Consider the following 18,860-nt stretch of genomic DNA (forward strand, 5'->3'; position numbering starts at 1 on the left):
GTATTACTGAAAACGTAAATCAAGTTGCAGATTAACAAGTGCAAAAGGTTTTTGTGAATACATTTTTTTATTTTACTCCAAAGCATGTGTATATAGGATAGTAGCCCAAATTATGCAATTGCATACCTGAACTGGATGGATAAGACCCTGGTTTAATGTCAGTGCAATAACATTGAGTGCGAAATGACGGACGCTGGACTGCGTGTGAAAGAATGCCTCAAGGACCTGTTTGAGATAGAGCTGCATGATAGAGCTGCTCATCCCTGAGGAAATATCACCCATTTCTTTCAGATCTTCCTGCTTTGCTACCTTTTTCCCTATAAAAAAAACAGAAACCAAAGGAGATGTTTTAGCAACACTTTTTATCACATTATATACATACAAGTACCGGGTATATGGTTTTTCCTACTATATGGAACACAGGTTGGGAACAGGCTTCCTAAGGAGGTATGGGCAATTTTTTAGTGGTACTGCTTAACTCCTTCCTAACCAAATCCCTGGTCCAACATTTGTATGCTTTGCTGGAAACACAGAAACAGCATCTCCTTCTTCCCTACTAACTCATTTCATCAACATAACATGACAACATTTCAGCATGTGCCTCCTCACTAATTGGGATGACTGAAAGGCCTCTTGAGAAATACCATCACCGCTGAAGATCAAGAGATACAGTTTAAGCCCAAGCTTGATACCTGTGTCAAAAACATGGGAGGAGCATAAACTTCTTGGTTGTTTTCAGCTGCAAATGCTTAAAGTTTCATTACCTCTACAGGAGAAAAGCATTGCTTATTTCTGGATATGAAACCACACAATATCATTTCTGTTGTGGTTTACTACAGAGGTAGCAGAAAGTCTGGAAGGGGAAGTGCCTTCTAGTTTAACTATCCAGACAAGTCTTTCTTCTAAAAGAACCTGCCGCCAATTCCAAGTTTGGGGGGGGGGGGGGAGTTTGCAGCAATTGCTCAAAAAAATCCAAGTATAGTTGAAAACTGAGCCAGAGCTCCTCAGAAGCCCCATCACTCTAGAGCAAGTAGGTGAGAAACTGGAAAAGGGCAGTTACTTCTGCAACTGCCATTGACAAAAGTTCTTTGAATAATTTGCATAAGCCCCGCCTACTGAAGGAAGTGGGAGGAGTAATCCACTCCAGGGTAGCTGCCTCCAATGATGGAGAAACTACTTTTAACAGCCATTGTTTTCTACATATGAAAAAGGCTAAAGTGGAAGAGCAGACTGTACCACTTCATACTCCAGGTGGTAGTTGCTATGCTTTTAATGCTCCCCCTCAAGAAACCTTCTCTGAAAAGCAACACACACACGGTTCTGGCACAGCACTTTCACTGCTATGCCACTTTTTTTCTTGCAAATATGTTTTTACTTTGGGGGGTGCATTCAAAATGTGATTATACACCTGATCTTTACTGCTTAAACTGTATTCAACCATTTCATTCTACTGCACGTATAGATCTTTCCTAATTTGTTATCCCATTATCTGTAAAGTTTTCAATGCACAGAAAGCTCTTTGTGAAAACAACGTCAGAGATGGAACTGAAAACTAAGTTGCAGTTACTTGATATTAATTACTTCTTTAAAATGTTTATTTAAAGTGCAACAATGCTCATCACTCACATTCTCTATCTGCCTGTTGCATCCGTGTATCTTCCTCTTGGAGGTATGTTTGGAGATTTTTTAACACCTGGATTTTTAAGTTTACTGAGCTGTTCTTATCAGAAAGTATGCTGTTGTATAATGTTTTCACTTCTTGTTCAAACATTAGACCTGGGTGTTGTATGAATGCAAACCCTGAAAGAAAATAAGATGATACAATTTGGTATATCATTTTACTGAAGCAGATTTTAAAAGAAAGTCATGAGTGCTTATAATGGGGCCACATTCATATTTGCAGGCAACTTTAGTTCAAATTCCTTTTGAAAAGATACTGTGCCAAATTGTGGAATAGTATCAGCTGCCTTACGACAGGACACAAAAAGTATATAGATACATAACATGGGTACTAACCCATTTTAGAAGCATTAGAATTTATCTGAAGTGTAAAACTTGCTTGCATAGAATCAAACTCTTACAATAATCTATCTCAACACAGAAACAAATCCTCATGGAATACTGTACAGGTGGCGACCATTCTGCATAGGGGTTCCATTCCTGGCCCCTGTGCGTGTCAGCAGAGTGCATATTATCCTGTCCTGCCCCTGTTCCGCCCCCTTCTGGATCCAAAAGGACCTCATGTCAGCACAAAATGGTCACTGCCTATATTTAAATAGCAATTGCTCTGAATCATCATAACCAAGAACTCTTAAGTAATCCTGAGTGTCTGTTCAACAAATGCAAAGGTAACTGCTATTCATCAAAGCAACTTCAATCCAGTGCAGGTTACTTCTGGAGGAGGGGACAGGAGGCATTTCCCCACCAATTTCCCCTTTCCCTTGCAAATTTCCAATTCCACCTGCCATCCACCAACTCTCTGGAGCAGATGGAGGGGGGATGTAGGAGGCTGCAGGGGAAAGCGGAAATCAGCAGAAGCTCTCTTTCCTGCTTCCACCAACCGAACTTTGGTAGCAGAATTCCACTATAGGCAAATCTGTGTGCCTCTAATACCACAGTATTTTGATGTTCTTACCTAGACCAATAATGGCTTTTGTTTGTACCTCCTCATCTGAATGTTTGGTAAAATACATCAGCAGCTCAAGTACTTTATCCTTAATGTTAACCTATTTAAAGGGGAAACAATGTGGATAATTCAGGGGGTAAAGCTTGAGAAAATTTTCATTCATTTAAAAAGTAAGCACATGGGAAAACCTGCTCATCCAAGTTTATTTTTCCCCCAAACCCCCAAATGTCAGCCTATCCAAATGTAGTAGTAAGCAAAATAATAATAATAATAATAATAATAATAATAATAATAATAATAATAATAATAATAATATTTATTTATACCCCGCCTTCCCCAGCCAAGGTCGGGCTCAGAGCGGCTTACAAGCAATAATAAAAACAAGTTGAATGATTTACCTTGCTGTTGCCTTTAAAATCTTCTTGATCAAAATCAAAATGCCGACACAGTGCACCAACAGTGAAAAGGGATCTAAGGAGTGCTGGTTTATTTGCTGTAAGTATAGTGCTGTTTGGGTCTTCTTGATGTTGACTTTTTAATTTTGAAAGTGCACCTGCAAAAAATAAAGAATACTTGTCTTCATAGTTTCTTTTCCTATTAGATGTTTAATTAACTTTAAAATAATGAAAATTCTGCATAAAAATTTACTTACCATAGTATCTATTAAAACAGGCCCATACAAATTTGTAATTCTGAGTGACCTTGTTTACAACAGCCCCAAGACAGCTGACACAGTGTTGCACTACCTAGAAACAAAGCAGAACACATTAGATTTTGTTAGAAGTAATCTCTAAGACAATACAAAGCAGTCAGTGGAGAAATCAACATCTTGCCCTTATTTTAGCAAATGCCAAAAGCTGAAAGCTCTGGGGCTATTATGAGAATATGATTTTATTCTAATATATTTCTAGCTTTCTTTTCTATAAGAAAACTAACATCTCTATAAGAAGACTAATGCCAATAAAGTGCAGTAAAAACCATTACAAAAATATGAAGTCAAGTCATATTTAACATGAGTACCATGCTAATGCAAAATGAGTTTGAAGTAGAAATTAAACCTTACTGTCATGCCATATTTGATTATAAGCTTCATGAGATCTTCTTCAATAGTAGCAAGGAAAGTCTCACTCGGATGTTCCATCAGTGGCACTACTAATTCTAAAATTTTTGCAACGTTGCAGATCACCATGAAATCATTTTGACTCTACAGAAAAACATTGCATATGGTTAAGCTTCTTCACTTTTCATGTGCTGTTATACTACTACGTATCTGAATAAAATGAGTAATAATCACTCCTAGTGATCAATTCCACCTGTTTACAAATACACCTTGAATGGAATATTAAAAATTATATTGCAGATAGAAAAAACAGTTGCCAGTATGTGAGTTTAAACAGTTAGCAACTTTATTAAAAATAAATAAAGGTTAAACTAGCATCAGCAAGGGTTGACATGAATGGGCATATGACAAGGGCCCACACCCCAACAGAGCTCACTGTAAAGGGCCCCCTAGACCTGCTGCAGTGAGGAGGTAGGCTTACTGGGGGAGGGGCATGGAAACCATCTCCATAACTGGAGCTGAAACTGCCCTGCAGCAAACATAAAAAGCATATATGACTAACATGTAGATATTTGTCTAATAAGGTCCCTTCTGATGTGTACACACACTGTCTGCATGTTATCACACTTCACCCATTTGCCGAGAGAAGCATTGGAGACCATGCAAACCTATTAGGCACATATGGTTTGAAACTACCCTGAATTAAAGAAGAGTCATCTGCATGAAAAGCAAATGCTTTCTGAGGCACAAGAGAGGACTATCAACCTTTTTCCCAACCCGTGATCTCCAGTTTGCAAATTTAAAAGCAGCAAGATGTTTAAAACTGTTTCCTATGCAGATAACCAATATAAAAATAAAGGAGTAAATCGGGGCAACCCCAAATTCCTCTGGAAATAGGTTACCTAGGCCTGGTGCCTAAAAGCCAATAGGGAAAGCCAATAACTTTGCTGCTTCCAATTTTCACTTCAAATCATGAGTTTCACATAACATAAGCAGAGGCAATGTGGGCAAACAGTAGGGAGTACTTACACTGCATTTAGTGGTAAGATATGGCTGCATGGTCATGGCATGTTTGACCATTAACTGGGGCCTGATTTTGCTGAATAAGAACAAAGTGGTTATGCAAGCTACCAAGCAACTTGAATTCACACCCTTATTGTCAGAATCTGAAAAAAAAGAAAAAAATGTAAGCATACATGCATATACATATGCACACACAAACACACTTAACTAATATTCCATTAAGATGTTCAAATATACAAAAACTGTTGTTAGTATTATTTAGTATCATGTGCGTCCTGGACAATTAAATCAACAAGCAGAATTAGAACCAAAGCTGCTTGCAATGGCCAGGTCCATGTGCTGCTTCCTGGGGAGGGGAGAACGGTGAATGTCTCATTTGCCCCCCTTCACCCATCAGAGGGCACAGTGCTACCATCCTCCTCTGACTCGAGGATGAGTGCCCTACTGTACTTCAGTCTTTCAGAAGTCAAAGGCTACAAAATAAGGCAAGGGCCTTTAACAAACCAGCCAGCTTCACCAGCAAGGTGTAGATGCCTTAGGAGGAGAATGTTTCATCCAACAGTGCCCCTTGGAGCTATTATCATGTTCCTGTCTACTTTCTGGTTTGACATGACAACATCTGCTTCCCCTGCAACACTCAAAGCTTCCACGGGAACATTATTTAGATGGGTTTTTATTTCACAAGTGCAGAACTATTGCAATTCAGTTTAAGACCACAAAATGTGCACAAGAAAACTGCACTATGTGCTTCATTTTGTAATGGTTATAGTTCTGAAGGCTAGGTCATAAGATGCTTTCTCTCAATGTGAACAGGTCCTTCTGTACCTGCTTTCTAGCTACACAATCACATGGTCAAGTGTATTTCATTTACTGAATTTATATCCCACTCTTCCCCTCTAAGGGGACCAAGACAGCAAACACATCCACAATAAAATTTAAAAGGCATTCTAAAACAGTTACAGTTAAAAATATCTAAAAGGTTACAGGTAAAAACATTTCATCCAGTGATCTCAGGATCGCCCTTACAGTATTCTTTAGCCACCAAGTGCCTGGGTAGACAGGAATGTTCTCCAATTCCTCCTGAAAGCTAACAGTGTTGGAGGCACACACACCTCACTACATGAGGTTTATATATGAACACACTTCTGCAATAATTCGTACAGTCATGTGGAAGAGTAACTTGAATTTCACCTGGAGCTCTGCTACCCACAAAAAAAATCTACATAGCTTATGAATGGAATGCAAATAACTGTTTTACCTGCCAGAGATTCTTCATACTTCAGAATGTGTTCAACCAAATTATCCACAAGCTGAGTACAGGCTTTCTTTACAGGCTTATATGAAGCATCTTCTTCAGATTTTAGCAACTACAAAGATATACAATATGGACAATGTTGATACTCATGGCTAGATTCTGAGAATATACAAGCCATCTTCATAAGAAAGCATGTAAAATAGCAAAAAACTATATTTCTGTCACACATGGGAAGCAACTGTCAATAGGCCAATAATTTGCAAGCAGTGCATTGGAGCAAAAGAAAAGTGTGTGTAATGGGGTTGGAGGAGGGTGACTTTCCTCACACCCTCCTGGCAACCCCCCCTCTCTGAAATGGCTTCCCAAAAAGGTCTTGCTCCCATTTGTGGAAGCAACCTCAAGAATCCACCTTCACCTTCAAATTACCATTCCACAGCCTACCCCACTCAGTATAAATAATAATAATAATAATAATAATAATAATAATAATAATAATAATATCTTTATTGTCATTGCCCCTCAAACTGAGGGAGTTCCATTTTTAGAAAAAATTAAGTTATCTAAACAGTTACTTACATTTTGAAGAAGCTGTTCAAACCAATCATACCCTGTATCTCTACAAGCTGCAACCTAAGAGAAAATGAAAATTCATTTGCATGTAACTTTTCTACAGTAACATATGTGAATATTAAAACATCAATAAGAAAAGGTAAAGGACTTCTGGACAGTTAAGTCCAGTCAAAGATGACTATGGGGTGGGGCTCTCATCTCGCTTCAGGCCAAGGGAGTCAGTGTTTGTCCACAGACAGCATTCCGGGTCATGTGGCCAGCATGACTAAATCGCTTCTGGCACAACAGAACACCGTGATGGAAGCCAGAATACATGGAAACTCCACTTACCTTCCTGCCGCAGTGGTACCTATTTTTTTACTTGCACTAGTGTGCTTTAGAACTGCTGGGTTGGCAGAAGCTGGGAGAGAGCAACGGGAGCTCACCCTGTTGTGTGGATTCGAACTGCCAACCTTATATTGGCAAGCCAAAGAGGCTCAGTGGTTTAGACCACAGCGCCACCCACAATAGTAATATACCAAATGTAAGTTTTTTCTAACCTTATGACTATTGCTTTATGTTACTATCCCTTCACTCTGTCTAACCTACATTATTTTTGAAGCAGGGACCTCTTTCCTATTAGGCTCTGTAAAGTGACATGCTCATTCATAGTACTAATAGGTTTCTGAATAGCATCTCAAATATTTGAAACACCATCTAAGTTCATTAATCATCAACTTAAGACCAAAGCAGACCAAATATGTTTTTGGAAACAATGTCAAATAAACATGAAATCTGCTTTATATAAATATAAACTATAATATTATTATATAAACTATAAAAATATTGTACAGTGGTACCTCTAGTTATGAACTTAATTTGTTTCGGAGGTCTGTTCTTAACCTGAAACTGTTCTTAACTAGAGGCGTGCTTTCACTAATGGGGCCTCTTGCTGCCACTGCACTGCTGGCACACAATTTCCGTTCTCATCTTGGGGCAAAGTTCTCAATTCGAGGTAACTCTTTCAGGTTAGCAGAGTTTGTAACTTGAAGCATTTGTAACCTGAGGCGTTTGTAACTCGAGGTACCACTGTACTGCAGGAGTATTGTTAAACTCTCTTGAAAATATTTGAATCCATTTAATATTATGTTTACTTAATCAACTTCATTCCTACATACATGCTATACTAGAATAGTTGATTAGTTATAGGGAACCTCACTAAAGACCCACAGTATTTTACATGTATCAAGGGAGATGTGTGCAAACTGCAACATTTGCTTGAGCACTACAGCATGAGAACTCTCAGTGTTTAAAGAATAAACCAACACTAGGGACAGAGGATAATCACCAATCATGTCAAGGACAATAACAAAATTAGAACACGTCAGACACAACTCAATTTATCACAACTGATACATTAGTCAATGGGAACAATAGCATTCTCATACCACATCTGTAATGTTCAGTATTTTCCTGGTCATTGCTTCTTTGTCATTATGGGGAGTTGGAGTAAACCACAGCTTCTGGAATGTCTCATTTACCAGTTTCTGGAAATAAAATGGATAGCTATTGATTAGGTAAAAGTAGCTTACCACAGTCTCTAAACTACCAACAAGAGTCTACAAAAAGCCCAATTCACTAGACACATATCACTAGCAGCTCAACTTGAAGAGAAGGGAAATCAGCACCAATATAGCCTCAGCCAAGCAACCCCCACCCTGCTGAAGCAACAACCACCCACTGCTCACAGGAGATCCAAACACTGCTTTTGAGAAGTGCTTTAATCCCTGCTCAGTCCCGCTGTCCCGGCTGCACAATCCTGTTACATGGCATGCTGCTAAGGCAGGATGTCAGCTGATGGGCATGAGGACAGGGTTTAATCCTGCCTTAGCAGCATGCCATGACTTCAGCGGATGGACAGATGGGCCTGGTTTGAGGGAAATGGCCTCACAGGCAAAACTGGAACCCCTGCCAACCAAGATGGGCCCACAGGTCAGAGGCTGCTCACCCCTGTAGTAAGTGATTTGTTTACTGTACCTTAATGCCTTCTTCATCGTTGACTCTGCGAATCATTTTCACACACATTTCTGTAATTTTGGGAAATGTTGGTTGTTCAATGCAGATATCCCTAAGAATCTTTATGACTCTTTTTCTGACACTAATACCAGTATCCTGAAGAAGCAAAAGAAAGAAAAATTTTAATACTGGAAAAAAAATCAGCATGTTACCCATCTTACAACACATAGGGCAGCTATAAGAAGCTGATTAGCAACAGATAACTAATATAATGTCTATTAAAACAAGACCACACAGTACTATGATTAATAAGCTAAAACACTTAGTGTAAAATCCTTACAAATGGAGAAAAAAATCTTCTTAATGCTCACTATTGCAGTTTGAGATGCTTGTCAGAAACTATGTTTCAACAGAGGTGAACAGAGGACCATCATATGTATTTCATCATAAAGAGCTATGTAAAAATTGAACTTATAAAATGTTAGAATTTAAAAGTAGCCATACCAGTATTCGCTCAATCAGCATGTCATAATACTGTTCAGCAAGCTGTGGTCGACAAAGCACAAACCGACCAAGTAATTCCACGGCTGCTTCTCGTACACTAGTGGAATTGTCCATCAACCGTCCATGGACACCACGTTGCATGTCAAGCTATAAGCAACAAGCAAGAACACAAAGTGAGGGAAACCATAAAAGCTGCTTGTGAGAAAAATGTGTGTATGGTCACAGAGTGTTTCCTTTGTTTACCCTGGCTAGAATGCTGGGATCTACAGCAACAACCTCAGACAAACACTTCATGGCTTTTGTTCGAACAGCAATTGCATTTTCACCAAGCACACGCAGAATCTAATAAGAAAACAAAAAACAAAAAGGCATTTTATTTGCTTTTGAAAAGTAGAACGCAATGTTTAACGAACAAAAATGAAGTGAGGAAACATGCTAGAATTGAAGTAAAATGAAAAACCAGCTACCAGAAATCTAACATAATCTCACCAAAGGGGAACTCAGTCAAACATATTAATTGCACCACCCCATTTCACTCCATGTGAAAGGTCCACATGTTTTGCCACAATTCAGTAGCCAAGCCATTATTTGAAATAGCCAATATCCCCTCCTTCAAATCCTTTAACATGTGCACACTTGCATATGTGGAGGACTGGGGGCAAGAGGTGCCTTACGTCTTGCTGACATTTGAAACTGGCAGAAGCAAGAAGCTCCAAAGCCCAGCTTATTCCAAAAGGAGACTGGGTAGGGGCAGCCTGTGTCCCACTTGATTCACTTATGGGGTGGGCAGGTGCATCCATTACCTGTGACAAGAATGATGTGAATTGAAGACCACTCCAGAGAATATTACAGCTGGCTGAACTGTAAGAGGGTAGGATTTTCATTGGCCATCACAGAGAAAGCACTTCCTCCTCACCAAAGATGCATGATTTTGGGGCCAGGAAAATAGACTATCCTGTCTATACCACTGTTGGGCAGATGAATTGGAACTCACTACAGTGAGCCTTGGCTGCTTGTATCAAATATGGTCAGGAAGAAGGTAAAGAGAACATCTAGGCCACAGCACTGAGCCTAGGTGAGGGACATTTGCCCCGGTAAGTGGATTTGTGGAGGGCCTGCCCCTTGAAATGAATGGAGGCTGTGCAATAGCAATGTTAGGTGGATTGTGCCCAGAGTGATATAAAATATGACTGCTTGCTTGTTGATAATGCCTTCTTTAAAGAGGCATCTAAGTATGTGTTTTCTTTTGATTTTTTTGGTGATAATTTTGGATCAAGTCCTCCATAGTAGCTATTTCATTATTCTTTCTGCTTTTTTAATCAACTCTGGTCAAGAACCACAATGAAGGCCAAAAAATAAAACAAAGTAGGAGTACACTTGTATTTCTGGAGGCCTAACGTGGTGACCCATTCAAACATGCTTGCATTCCTATTAAGTATTAATATAATCAAGCTACTAATTACGACATTCATCATGGCAGTACCATGCACTGCAAGCAAACTACTAAAACTATTTTCTATTTTGAGTTATTAAGCTGCTCTACTATGATGTGTGAATATACACTTTATGAGGTAATAGCCTTAAAATTCAAGAATGCAAATAAAGTATATGTAGGCAAAGGACCATTATCCTTTTAAGACACCTTTTTAACTTAAGGTTCTTGTTACAAAAATGCACAGATGAAATAAAGAGTTCAAGGAGGTGTGAAATGCATGCAGGATAAAGAAAAATGTTGTGGAATTGATACATAATTATGGAAGCATGTGGTGTTACCACGACCTATTAAATACCTGCGCTTAACAATGAACAGATATTGCACACTACCGCATAAGCGTTTGGAACCAGGAAGCCAACTGTATTTCACTAAGACTTCTGGCACAGTTTACCTGTGTCAAATAAATATCGAAGCTCTGGGCAAACGGCCTCATAGAGGCCAAGTAGCGAACAATCAAGCAAGCATCTTCATAGTCCACAGTATCAGAATTCATCCTGTAATGAAGTGGTAGAATATTGCTTTAGCATTTGCTTATCAACAGAAGAATATGGCAATACATGAACACCAAATGTTGTTTAGTAAATAAAAATGAACTATCTGTGGAACTCACCTTAATGTACTGAACTGAGAAGGTGCCGTTTTAATGATGTTGCGAAGAAATTTTTTGCGACTTTCTGCTCTGTGCATGATTTGTCCCGTTGTCTCGATTTCTTTTGCATGGTGTGTTCCTTCAGATGAATCATCATCCTTCTGAGTTTTCATTGCTTTCTCAGTCTCCATAGTAGTGTCCCGAAACCACTGTGCTATATAAAATTTCCGAGAAAACTGGTGCGGCAGGAGAGAGTGTGGAAAAATAAGTCCCAAAAAGGACAATGTCAGAAAGTGTTTCATTGCTTCTACTGTTTGTTGGATATGCTTATTTAGTATATTTTTAATTGATGAAAACTGCCTTGAGTATTTTTACAGCAACAGAAAAGAGGGATATAGATTTTCATTCGTAAATAAATAAATAAATAAGGCAGACACTAGTATTTTAGAATATATTGATATAAGTTCTTGTTACTGGAAATGAAGCAGGGCATTTCCATGTTCCAAGCCAACTACATTTTGAATTACATATAGCTGAATTTATCAACTGTATTTTGAGTTGCATATAGTTGAATTTAACCCAAAGCCATTTTCATGTACAAGAGTTACTTTAGTTTGCAAATACACTTTAACTCCTGGATTAGTTACACTACAAAACATGATAAAACAATTATAAACTGTTTTTAGAGTCTATAATAAATGAACGTGTTCTTCTACTGCTTATTAAATGTGACCATCATAAAAGTGTTAGGGCCCACTCTTCACCTACCCAGAGTGCCTCTGTCCATAATACAGGAATGCTTACATGATAGGAAGGAAAGTCAATGACAACTGTGGTATATTCCCCATAAAGGAGAAGGGCCACATCTCAAGGCATAGCACATGCTTTACATTCAGAAGACGCCAGGTTCAGTTCCCGGTATCTCCAGATAGGGCTAGGAAAAATTCCGGCCTGGAAGCCTACCAGTCAGTATAGGCAGTACACTGTACTGAGCAAGTTAGATCCAAAATCCACAACACTGAGTACTTGATACTTTTCTCTTTCACTCATGCAAAAGCAGCATAACATTTAAAAAGTGGCAAAACTTATTTGTGACACATCTGAGGAGGTGCAACTCCTGCTTCAGCTTCTCAAACTTCTAAGAAGGGAGCAGGGAAAATGTCTGATTTGCACTTCCATGTTTGCTCCTTTATTTGAACTCCCCCCCCCCCCAAAATCACTCAAGTTGTTTAAAAACAAATGTGGTTTTGTCATCTCTTTCTTAGGTTATATTACAACCCCACAAACATTAAAAAGAAAAAAAGTATTGCCAAATTGGAAGAACTAGCATTTTTATACTGAACAGTGGTGTAGTGGTAAATTTTTAGTGCAGGAGCTTGTCAGGACAGCCCCCAAACTTCTTAACATTGGGTGTGTATGAAGCAGGAAACAGTTTATAGTAAAAAGAGGCAACTTGCATGTAATACTAAAACACTGACATGTAAAGTTCAGCAGGGAAAAACACTAGAGTAATAAATTTTGCCAGTTTTTTTGCCTCATATCAGAAAGCTACAAGTAACATGAACTTTATAACTGCTGTTATCAATCTCTACATAACCTTTTAGATGTCCATACATACCACCTTTCTATATGTTTAACTTGTGATGCCTGTGTATCTAGTTGCAGTTTAAAAGTTTAAAAGGCAGTAGCCTTTGTGCCACCTCCTCTATTGGTGTGCTAAGGGAGAAAGGCTTAAGGTCTCCCAAGACCTTACTCACTCAGCTTAAAAGGGAACAAGCCAGCACATTTGCAAGGTAAGCAGAAGACCTTCCTTTCCAATGCAGCACCATGGTGTGTGGGTGTGTGCGCACATGTGATTTATTTCTGCAAACTTTGGCCATGCCCGAATGGGCATACCACCCTCAAGGGTTGGCCTATAGTTGATGTGGCCTTCAAGACAGAAAGGATTACACAGACTTTCACTTAACTACAACATACCACTAGTGATGCATCAGTTTCTGTATTTTCTTCCAAATAATCTAACAGTGCCTTTTGCAGTTGCTGGATTTCATCATCCAGTCCTGAGACCTGTAATACACAATATATTTTAAATAAAATTCACACCCTTCCCAATATCAGAACACACTAACTTGGATCAATTTGATCTAAACACACTTTAAAGTAAACAAATTACAAAACACACCGGGAGCATCAATATGTCACACACAACATGTTAACACATAACAAAAATAAAAGGTATCAAACAAAGTCGTCATACGCACAATCAATTAGTAGTAAGTGTGTGAAACACCATCTCCCAACAAACCTGTTGGGCTGCTTCTTCTGCAGCAAATTTTTATTTTGCCATGAAATTAAATGTTGGCTCTTCCCCCTCACCCTCCACCTCCCACACCACCCCAGCTAACAGCTGGATGCTCCCAGAGGCAACTGCCACAAACTTATATTTTAAGGGTAAACTAATCAAAATAAGAGGTCAACGGCACTCTTGATTTTTGAGAGTAACACAAAGAAGAAATCTCACAATGCTATTTTTCTCCTTATTGTTTTGTATGGGATGTTACTCCAAATATTTTATGGACACTAATCTCTACACTGAAACCTGTCTTAAAATAATCAACAATAGCTTCACTCAAACCTGTTTTAAAATTCGAGCTATAGATCCTTGATCCATTTTGCTAGTGACTGCATCCTTCCGCAGCCGTGCTGCTACGGTACCAAGATAGTCGAGTGATGCCACCCTCAAAGCCATCTCTGTAGATTTATTACTAAATTGATGGACCTAAGAAAATGAAAGAAAAAAATATATAAACTTCATTTTTATTCCCCTCACATTTCAAGACCATATTGCTTGATCCTCTCCTACAATAATGGGAAGAGTTCAGTAACATTATTTAGCATTTCACATATAATTCAGGCCACTTCAGATCAAAAGCCATCCTCTCTCCATTTGTAAGAAAATTTCTTCTGCGTCTCATTTAGCATATATTTATAGTTGACCAACATTAACTCAAGGATACTTCAAACATAGCTTTTGAAATCTGGAGTCCATTTCTGTAACCATGTTTGACACTGGTGAGACTTAATATGGAACAGTGATAATAGAGCAGGAGGGAGAAGAAGTCTAAAAAAAGAAATGGTAGGAAAAGGAGTGAAACTGACTGTTCTTCATCCCTCATCCTAGTTAAGGATCACTCTTATATTAAGTCTGCGCCTGCTCAAAGCACATTGCACTGCATGCAACATGCAGATTCAGTACAGTAAGACTATTTTCACAACTTACATCAAAATAAGCAAGCCATTATTAAAAGTGAAGCAGAATTATTGCTTCAAAAATCCAAGCATCTTACCAACAGTCTTCCCAATAGACTAAGTAGTAACTCCGCAGCTGGCCATTCTGGTTTGTTGACCGTGGAAAGAAGATCCTGAACAAAGTTCTCAAAGAGTGGCCTATAATCTTCTTCCCCTTGCTTGCTACCACATCTGTTTGAAGAAAGCAATGAAAAGGGGAAAATAAGACATAATGAATTCACCTTTCAATGAATCCTAGATTTTTCTTTTACATTTTAAGTGAGAATTTTCTGGCACTATATATATAATCATAAATGTGGAACAATATAACAGTAATAAGCCTGATAATCACACCTGGGAGAAGAAGTATGCCTTAACATCCTTTTGATGCCAGGTTAATGAGCGCTAAATAATAATAATAATAATAATAATAATAATAATAATAATAATAATAATAAATTTTATTTATACCCTGCCCTCCCCAGCCAAAGCCGGTCTCAGGGCGGCTAACACAAATTGATGGCAACCAGCAAGCAAGACCCTGTGCAGATTGCCAGAGGAGGGGGTCAGGCTGCGCCCTGACCAAAGGCCTGGTGGAACAGCTCTGTCTTACAGGCCCTGCGGAAAGATGTCAAGTCCCGCAGGGCCCTAGTCTCTTGTGACAGAGCGTTTAAATATAAAAGCACTCACACATTTTTGCCTCCCCGGAACAAGCCCCTCCCAGTTTCACCATGGACAAGCTCATAAATGTCAAGAATTATCCGGAATTGAGGGAGGGACAAAGAAAAGAGAAACTATGAGGGAAGGGTTGTTTATGATGCAGAAGTGTCTGCATGTAGTCCATGAAAATAGATTATTGCCACTGAATGCCAGCCATTGAATGAGAGTTTTGGGTTGATTCTGAGTGCCTCTGGACATTTTGAGAAGGAAAGTCCCAATGTTCCTTTCTCTGTTTGTCCAGATATCAGACTGTGATAACTGTCCAACAGATCTGACATTGGAGCATTTGATGACAGGGATGCTGAGGGAACTGCAGCCCTGATGGAAAGTACGATGATGATGAATGAAACAGGGATGTGTTGTGCTTTGTATGCTAGAGGAATGCAAAACTTGATCTACTAAGCAATGGTGGAAGTAGATACTTCTTTCACCAGGGAGGGTGGAAGGAAACAAAAAGGCTATAAAATTTTCTGAACAATGATGTGTGTTAGATGTCTATTCTAAGAGCTCTGCACACAACCAATTTATGCCATAGGGTGGGATAATTCCTGATATTCTCCAGGGAGAAAGAAAGAATTCTAGAATTCTAAGACCTTAATAAGGGAGGTAAGGGTAATATTTATCATGGTCCCTGCCTCCTGAGCAAGTGGAAGGAGACAAAGCCCTGCATGGACAGCAACACAGAAATAAAACTTATAACAGATGAACAGTTGAATTCTACTCACTTCTTGAGAAAAATGGAAAGGAAGTTTTGTGCTGTTCTCATGGCTGTTTCATATGAGTTTGTAATGAGGACATCCTGGTCCACCTGAAAATGAACACAGCGCCTGCTTACTGAATGTGTGTTGTGATTTATGCAACAGCAAGTATAATACAGACGTTTCTCAACTATGGACAAGGAGATGCAACCTTGCAATCTCTTTTGAGTCTACTCAACATGAACAATACAGTGGTGCCCCGCAAGACGAATGCCTCGGAAGACGAAAAACTCGCAAGACGAAAGAGTTTTCCGTTTTCTGAGGTGCTTCGCAAGACGGATTTCCCTATGGGCTTGCTTCGCAAGACGAAACGTCTTGCGCCTTTTTTTTTTTTAAACCGCCAATGTATTCCTGTGGGAAACCGCCAATACGCATTGGTGCTTCGCAAGACGAAAAAACTCGTAGAACAAAAAAACTCGCAGAACGAATTAATTTCGTCTTGCGGGCACCACTGTACTGTATTTACTTGAACCTAACGCTCACCTTTTTTGGACAAATTACACTGTGAAAATTAAGGTGCACATTAGATTTGATGGCACATTTACCATATTGGCCTGAATATAAGCCAGACCCGAATATAAACCGCACCTTTAGAATTGAAAAAACAAATACCCAAATATAAGCTGCTCCCTTTCTCCCTGCTCCTGGCTACATACTGGGGGGGGGGGGCTGCATTGTCGGCAGCCTTTCCCCTTCCTCGCTCTCTCCCTTCCCGGCCTTGGGGGAGAGGACGGGGAACTACGCACAAGGTGGGCGCTGTTTGCCCTGCGCTCCTGGATGCATACCGTAAGGTTGCAAATATAAGCTGCACTTTAACTTTTCATGGTTGGAATTTGGGGGGAAAGTGAGGCTTAAATTCAGCCCAATACAGTACATTCACCAGCAAATACTTTTTTTGGTTTCAATGTTCTGGAAATTGAGGTGCTCATTAGATTCAATGGTGCATTAGACTCGGTAAATACGCTACTTCATTATCTTAAAAACAAAATATAATTCACTCAGCCAACAAACACTGTGATCAAATAACTCAACCTCAGTTAACACAGTTAGTTGAATATTCATTTTTCACAGGTCTTTCAGTCTATCTGCTCTGTTGCCCAGGTTCACTTTTCTTCATCTCTGATATATTGTGTTTACTTGCTTCCTCTCTCTTCAGTGCCTTTTCAACTTCTCCTTCAAGTGTCACCAACTGACATTTCCCCCTTTGCTCTTTCCCCACATTCCATGCCCGACCCATCACTGGCCCAGCATTCCATGAATTTATGATGATAACGGTAAGAACTATATGAACATATGCTAAATACATAAATCTAAAGCATTTTTCACCTTCTTATTTGACTCCTCTTCAGAATTAGAGTCCTTCTCGCCTGATGGTAGATGCACAACACACTGAATTAGTTGTAGCACCAGTGCAGTCACCATTTGAATATACATAGGTTCACCATCAGTGTCACTGCTGTTCAGTCTGTTGAAAAACACAAACCTATTTTACTAATGTTAAAAATCAACCCAGTGGAAAACACTAAAACCCTTGGCATTTTTTTCAATTGGCTTCAATTATTACAATGATCTCAAATCTTATCCCCACAATAGGGTTGCGGTTTTGCATTCAAACTAAGCAATAAGCTTCCCCCAAAGAGCAGTACATTTCTGGAACAAAAGTTGATCCAACAGAAGTGTATCACTTTACTTTGAAGCTACATGATTTAAGCCAGGGATGGGAACTTTTCTGCTCTACAGCCCAGCTTGACTACAAGCAAGGTTGTAGAGGAAGACCCCTGACAAAAGCAGGACTTGGGAGTTGATGCTGAATTCAAGTCCCACTTTCAGCATGTGAAAGCTTTGGATCAGGAACCCCAGTGGAGATTGCAGTCACCACCCATGAGCTATGACAGCAATCCACACCTTCAGAAGGGATCAGCAGCTCCCAAGTGCTATGGAACAATTGGGAGTGCACTTCAAAGCTTTTGGTAGTTCCTTTGCAGTAATGTCTTTACCTGTCCTAAACCTAATACTGGGTGTAGATACAGATTGACAGGAGGTGTATGGCATGGGGAAAACAGCCTTGTAGGCCAAACCAGACCTGCTAGGTCTAATTTGGTCAGCAGGCCAAACTTTCCCCATGCCTTATTTAAGCATTCCTGCCTCACACTCATACATCTCCTTCCTTCAATGTTATCCCACCCTTCCTTTATAGCATTCAGAGTGGCATGCTTTGCATGGCTTGATCCTATGCTATACCCCACCCCTCTTTTATTATCTCATCAAATCTGTGATGCAGGTTGGGCTGTAATAGTAGCTGGCGCAGGTCACCCAGGGGGTTTCATGGTGGAGTGGGGATTGGAATAGATGCTTGCCTAGTCTTAGTCCACTAAACCTCACTGGCATTTCGTTAACCAATATTCAGTTAAGCCATATTAACAAAAAATTGAAAAAATTCAAGCAAAAAGTAGGGGATGGTAGGAGTTTTCCCTCATCTGACATTTGATGTGTTTTCTACTCTCCCAACAGCCACAAGCCTTGTATGCAAAATCTGAAATTGCACCTTAGATTCAAATCCCAACCCTGCAGTTATGCAGACATAGTTTGGCTTAGCATGCCCCTTGAAGCAGGCAGTTAACAATAAAATGTCTAAAAAAACACAGACTTCTTCAAAAGATGGGAGGAGAGGGAGAGAGAAATTCGCACTGTACATTACCTGAAGTTCCTCAGACTTCTTTTGCTGGTTGGTAACCTTGCAAGTGAAGTGAAAATTTCTTCTAATATCAACTGCCTATGCTTTTCATATCTTGAGAAGACCTGAAAAAAGTTCATTATGGTTATTATATGTATTTCATTTCCTGTTTATTTTGCTGTCCAAAATACAAACTATTTTACAAACACACATACACACTTATTAAAACATAAAGTTATTTTCCTATTACCAATCAATATCTATAGCCAAGAGGTATGAATCCAGAAAAGTGGTATTAATGTA

At 39.3% G+C, this 18,860-nt stretch overlaps 1 protein-coding gene across 7 annotated transcripts in view; it reads right to left on the reverse strand.

Annotated features, from left to right (window-relative positions):
- Nucleotides 1–18,860, reverse strand: part of NIPBL (NIPBL cohesin loading factor) — a 129,168-nt gene that overhangs the window by 9,052 nt on the left and 101,256 nt on the right. For all 7 annotated transcript variants that reach the window (XM_083402579.1, XM_083402581.1, XM_083402580.1 and 4 more), the window contains 21 exons: nucleotides 18,582–18,682; nucleotides 17,210–17,348; nucleotides 15,851–15,933; nucleotides 14,465–14,597; nucleotides 13,753–13,896; nucleotides 13,095–13,184; nucleotides 11,139–11,353; nucleotides 10,920–11,022; nucleotides 9,277–9,375; nucleotides 9,034–9,180; nucleotides 8,551–8,685; nucleotides 7,962–8,060; nucleotides 6,541–6,594; nucleotides 5,968–6,076; nucleotides 4,716–4,852; nucleotides 3,690–3,830; nucleotides 3,279–3,372; nucleotides 3,025–3,179; nucleotides 2,636–2,726; nucleotides 1,627–1,800; nucleotides 127–317 (listed from right to left, as the gene is read on the reverse strand). In XM_083402579.1, coding sequence (XP_083258705.1) covers nucleotides 127–317; nucleotides 1,627–1,800; nucleotides 2,636–2,726; nucleotides 3,025–3,179; nucleotides 3,279–3,372; nucleotides 3,690–3,830; nucleotides 4,716–4,852; nucleotides 5,968–6,076; nucleotides 6,541–6,594; nucleotides 7,962–8,060; nucleotides 8,551–8,685; nucleotides 9,034–9,180; nucleotides 9,277–9,375; nucleotides 10,920–11,022; nucleotides 11,139–11,353; nucleotides 13,095–13,184; nucleotides 13,753–13,896; nucleotides 14,465–14,597; nucleotides 15,851–15,933; nucleotides 17,210–17,348; nucleotides 18,582–18,682 — 2,634 coding nt within the window. The remainder of the gene's footprint in view (nucleotides 1–126; nucleotides 318–1,626; nucleotides 1,801–2,635; nucleotides 2,727–3,024; nucleotides 3,180–3,278; nucleotides 3,373–3,689; nucleotides 3,831–4,715; nucleotides 4,853–5,967; nucleotides 6,077–6,540; nucleotides 6,595–7,961; nucleotides 8,061–8,550; nucleotides 8,686–9,033; nucleotides 9,181–9,276; nucleotides 9,376–10,919; nucleotides 11,023–11,138; nucleotides 11,354–13,094; nucleotides 13,185–13,752; nucleotides 13,897–14,464; nucleotides 14,598–15,850; nucleotides 15,934–17,209; nucleotides 17,349–18,581; nucleotides 18,683–18,860) is intronic.

This window comes from Podarcis tiliguerta (genome assembly GCF_965153285.1).
Source record: "Podarcis tiliguerta genome assembly, chromosome: 11".
NCBI classification, from domain to species: Eukaryota; Metazoa; Chordata; class Lepidosauria; order Squamata; family Lacertidae; genus Podarcis; species Podarcis tiliguerta.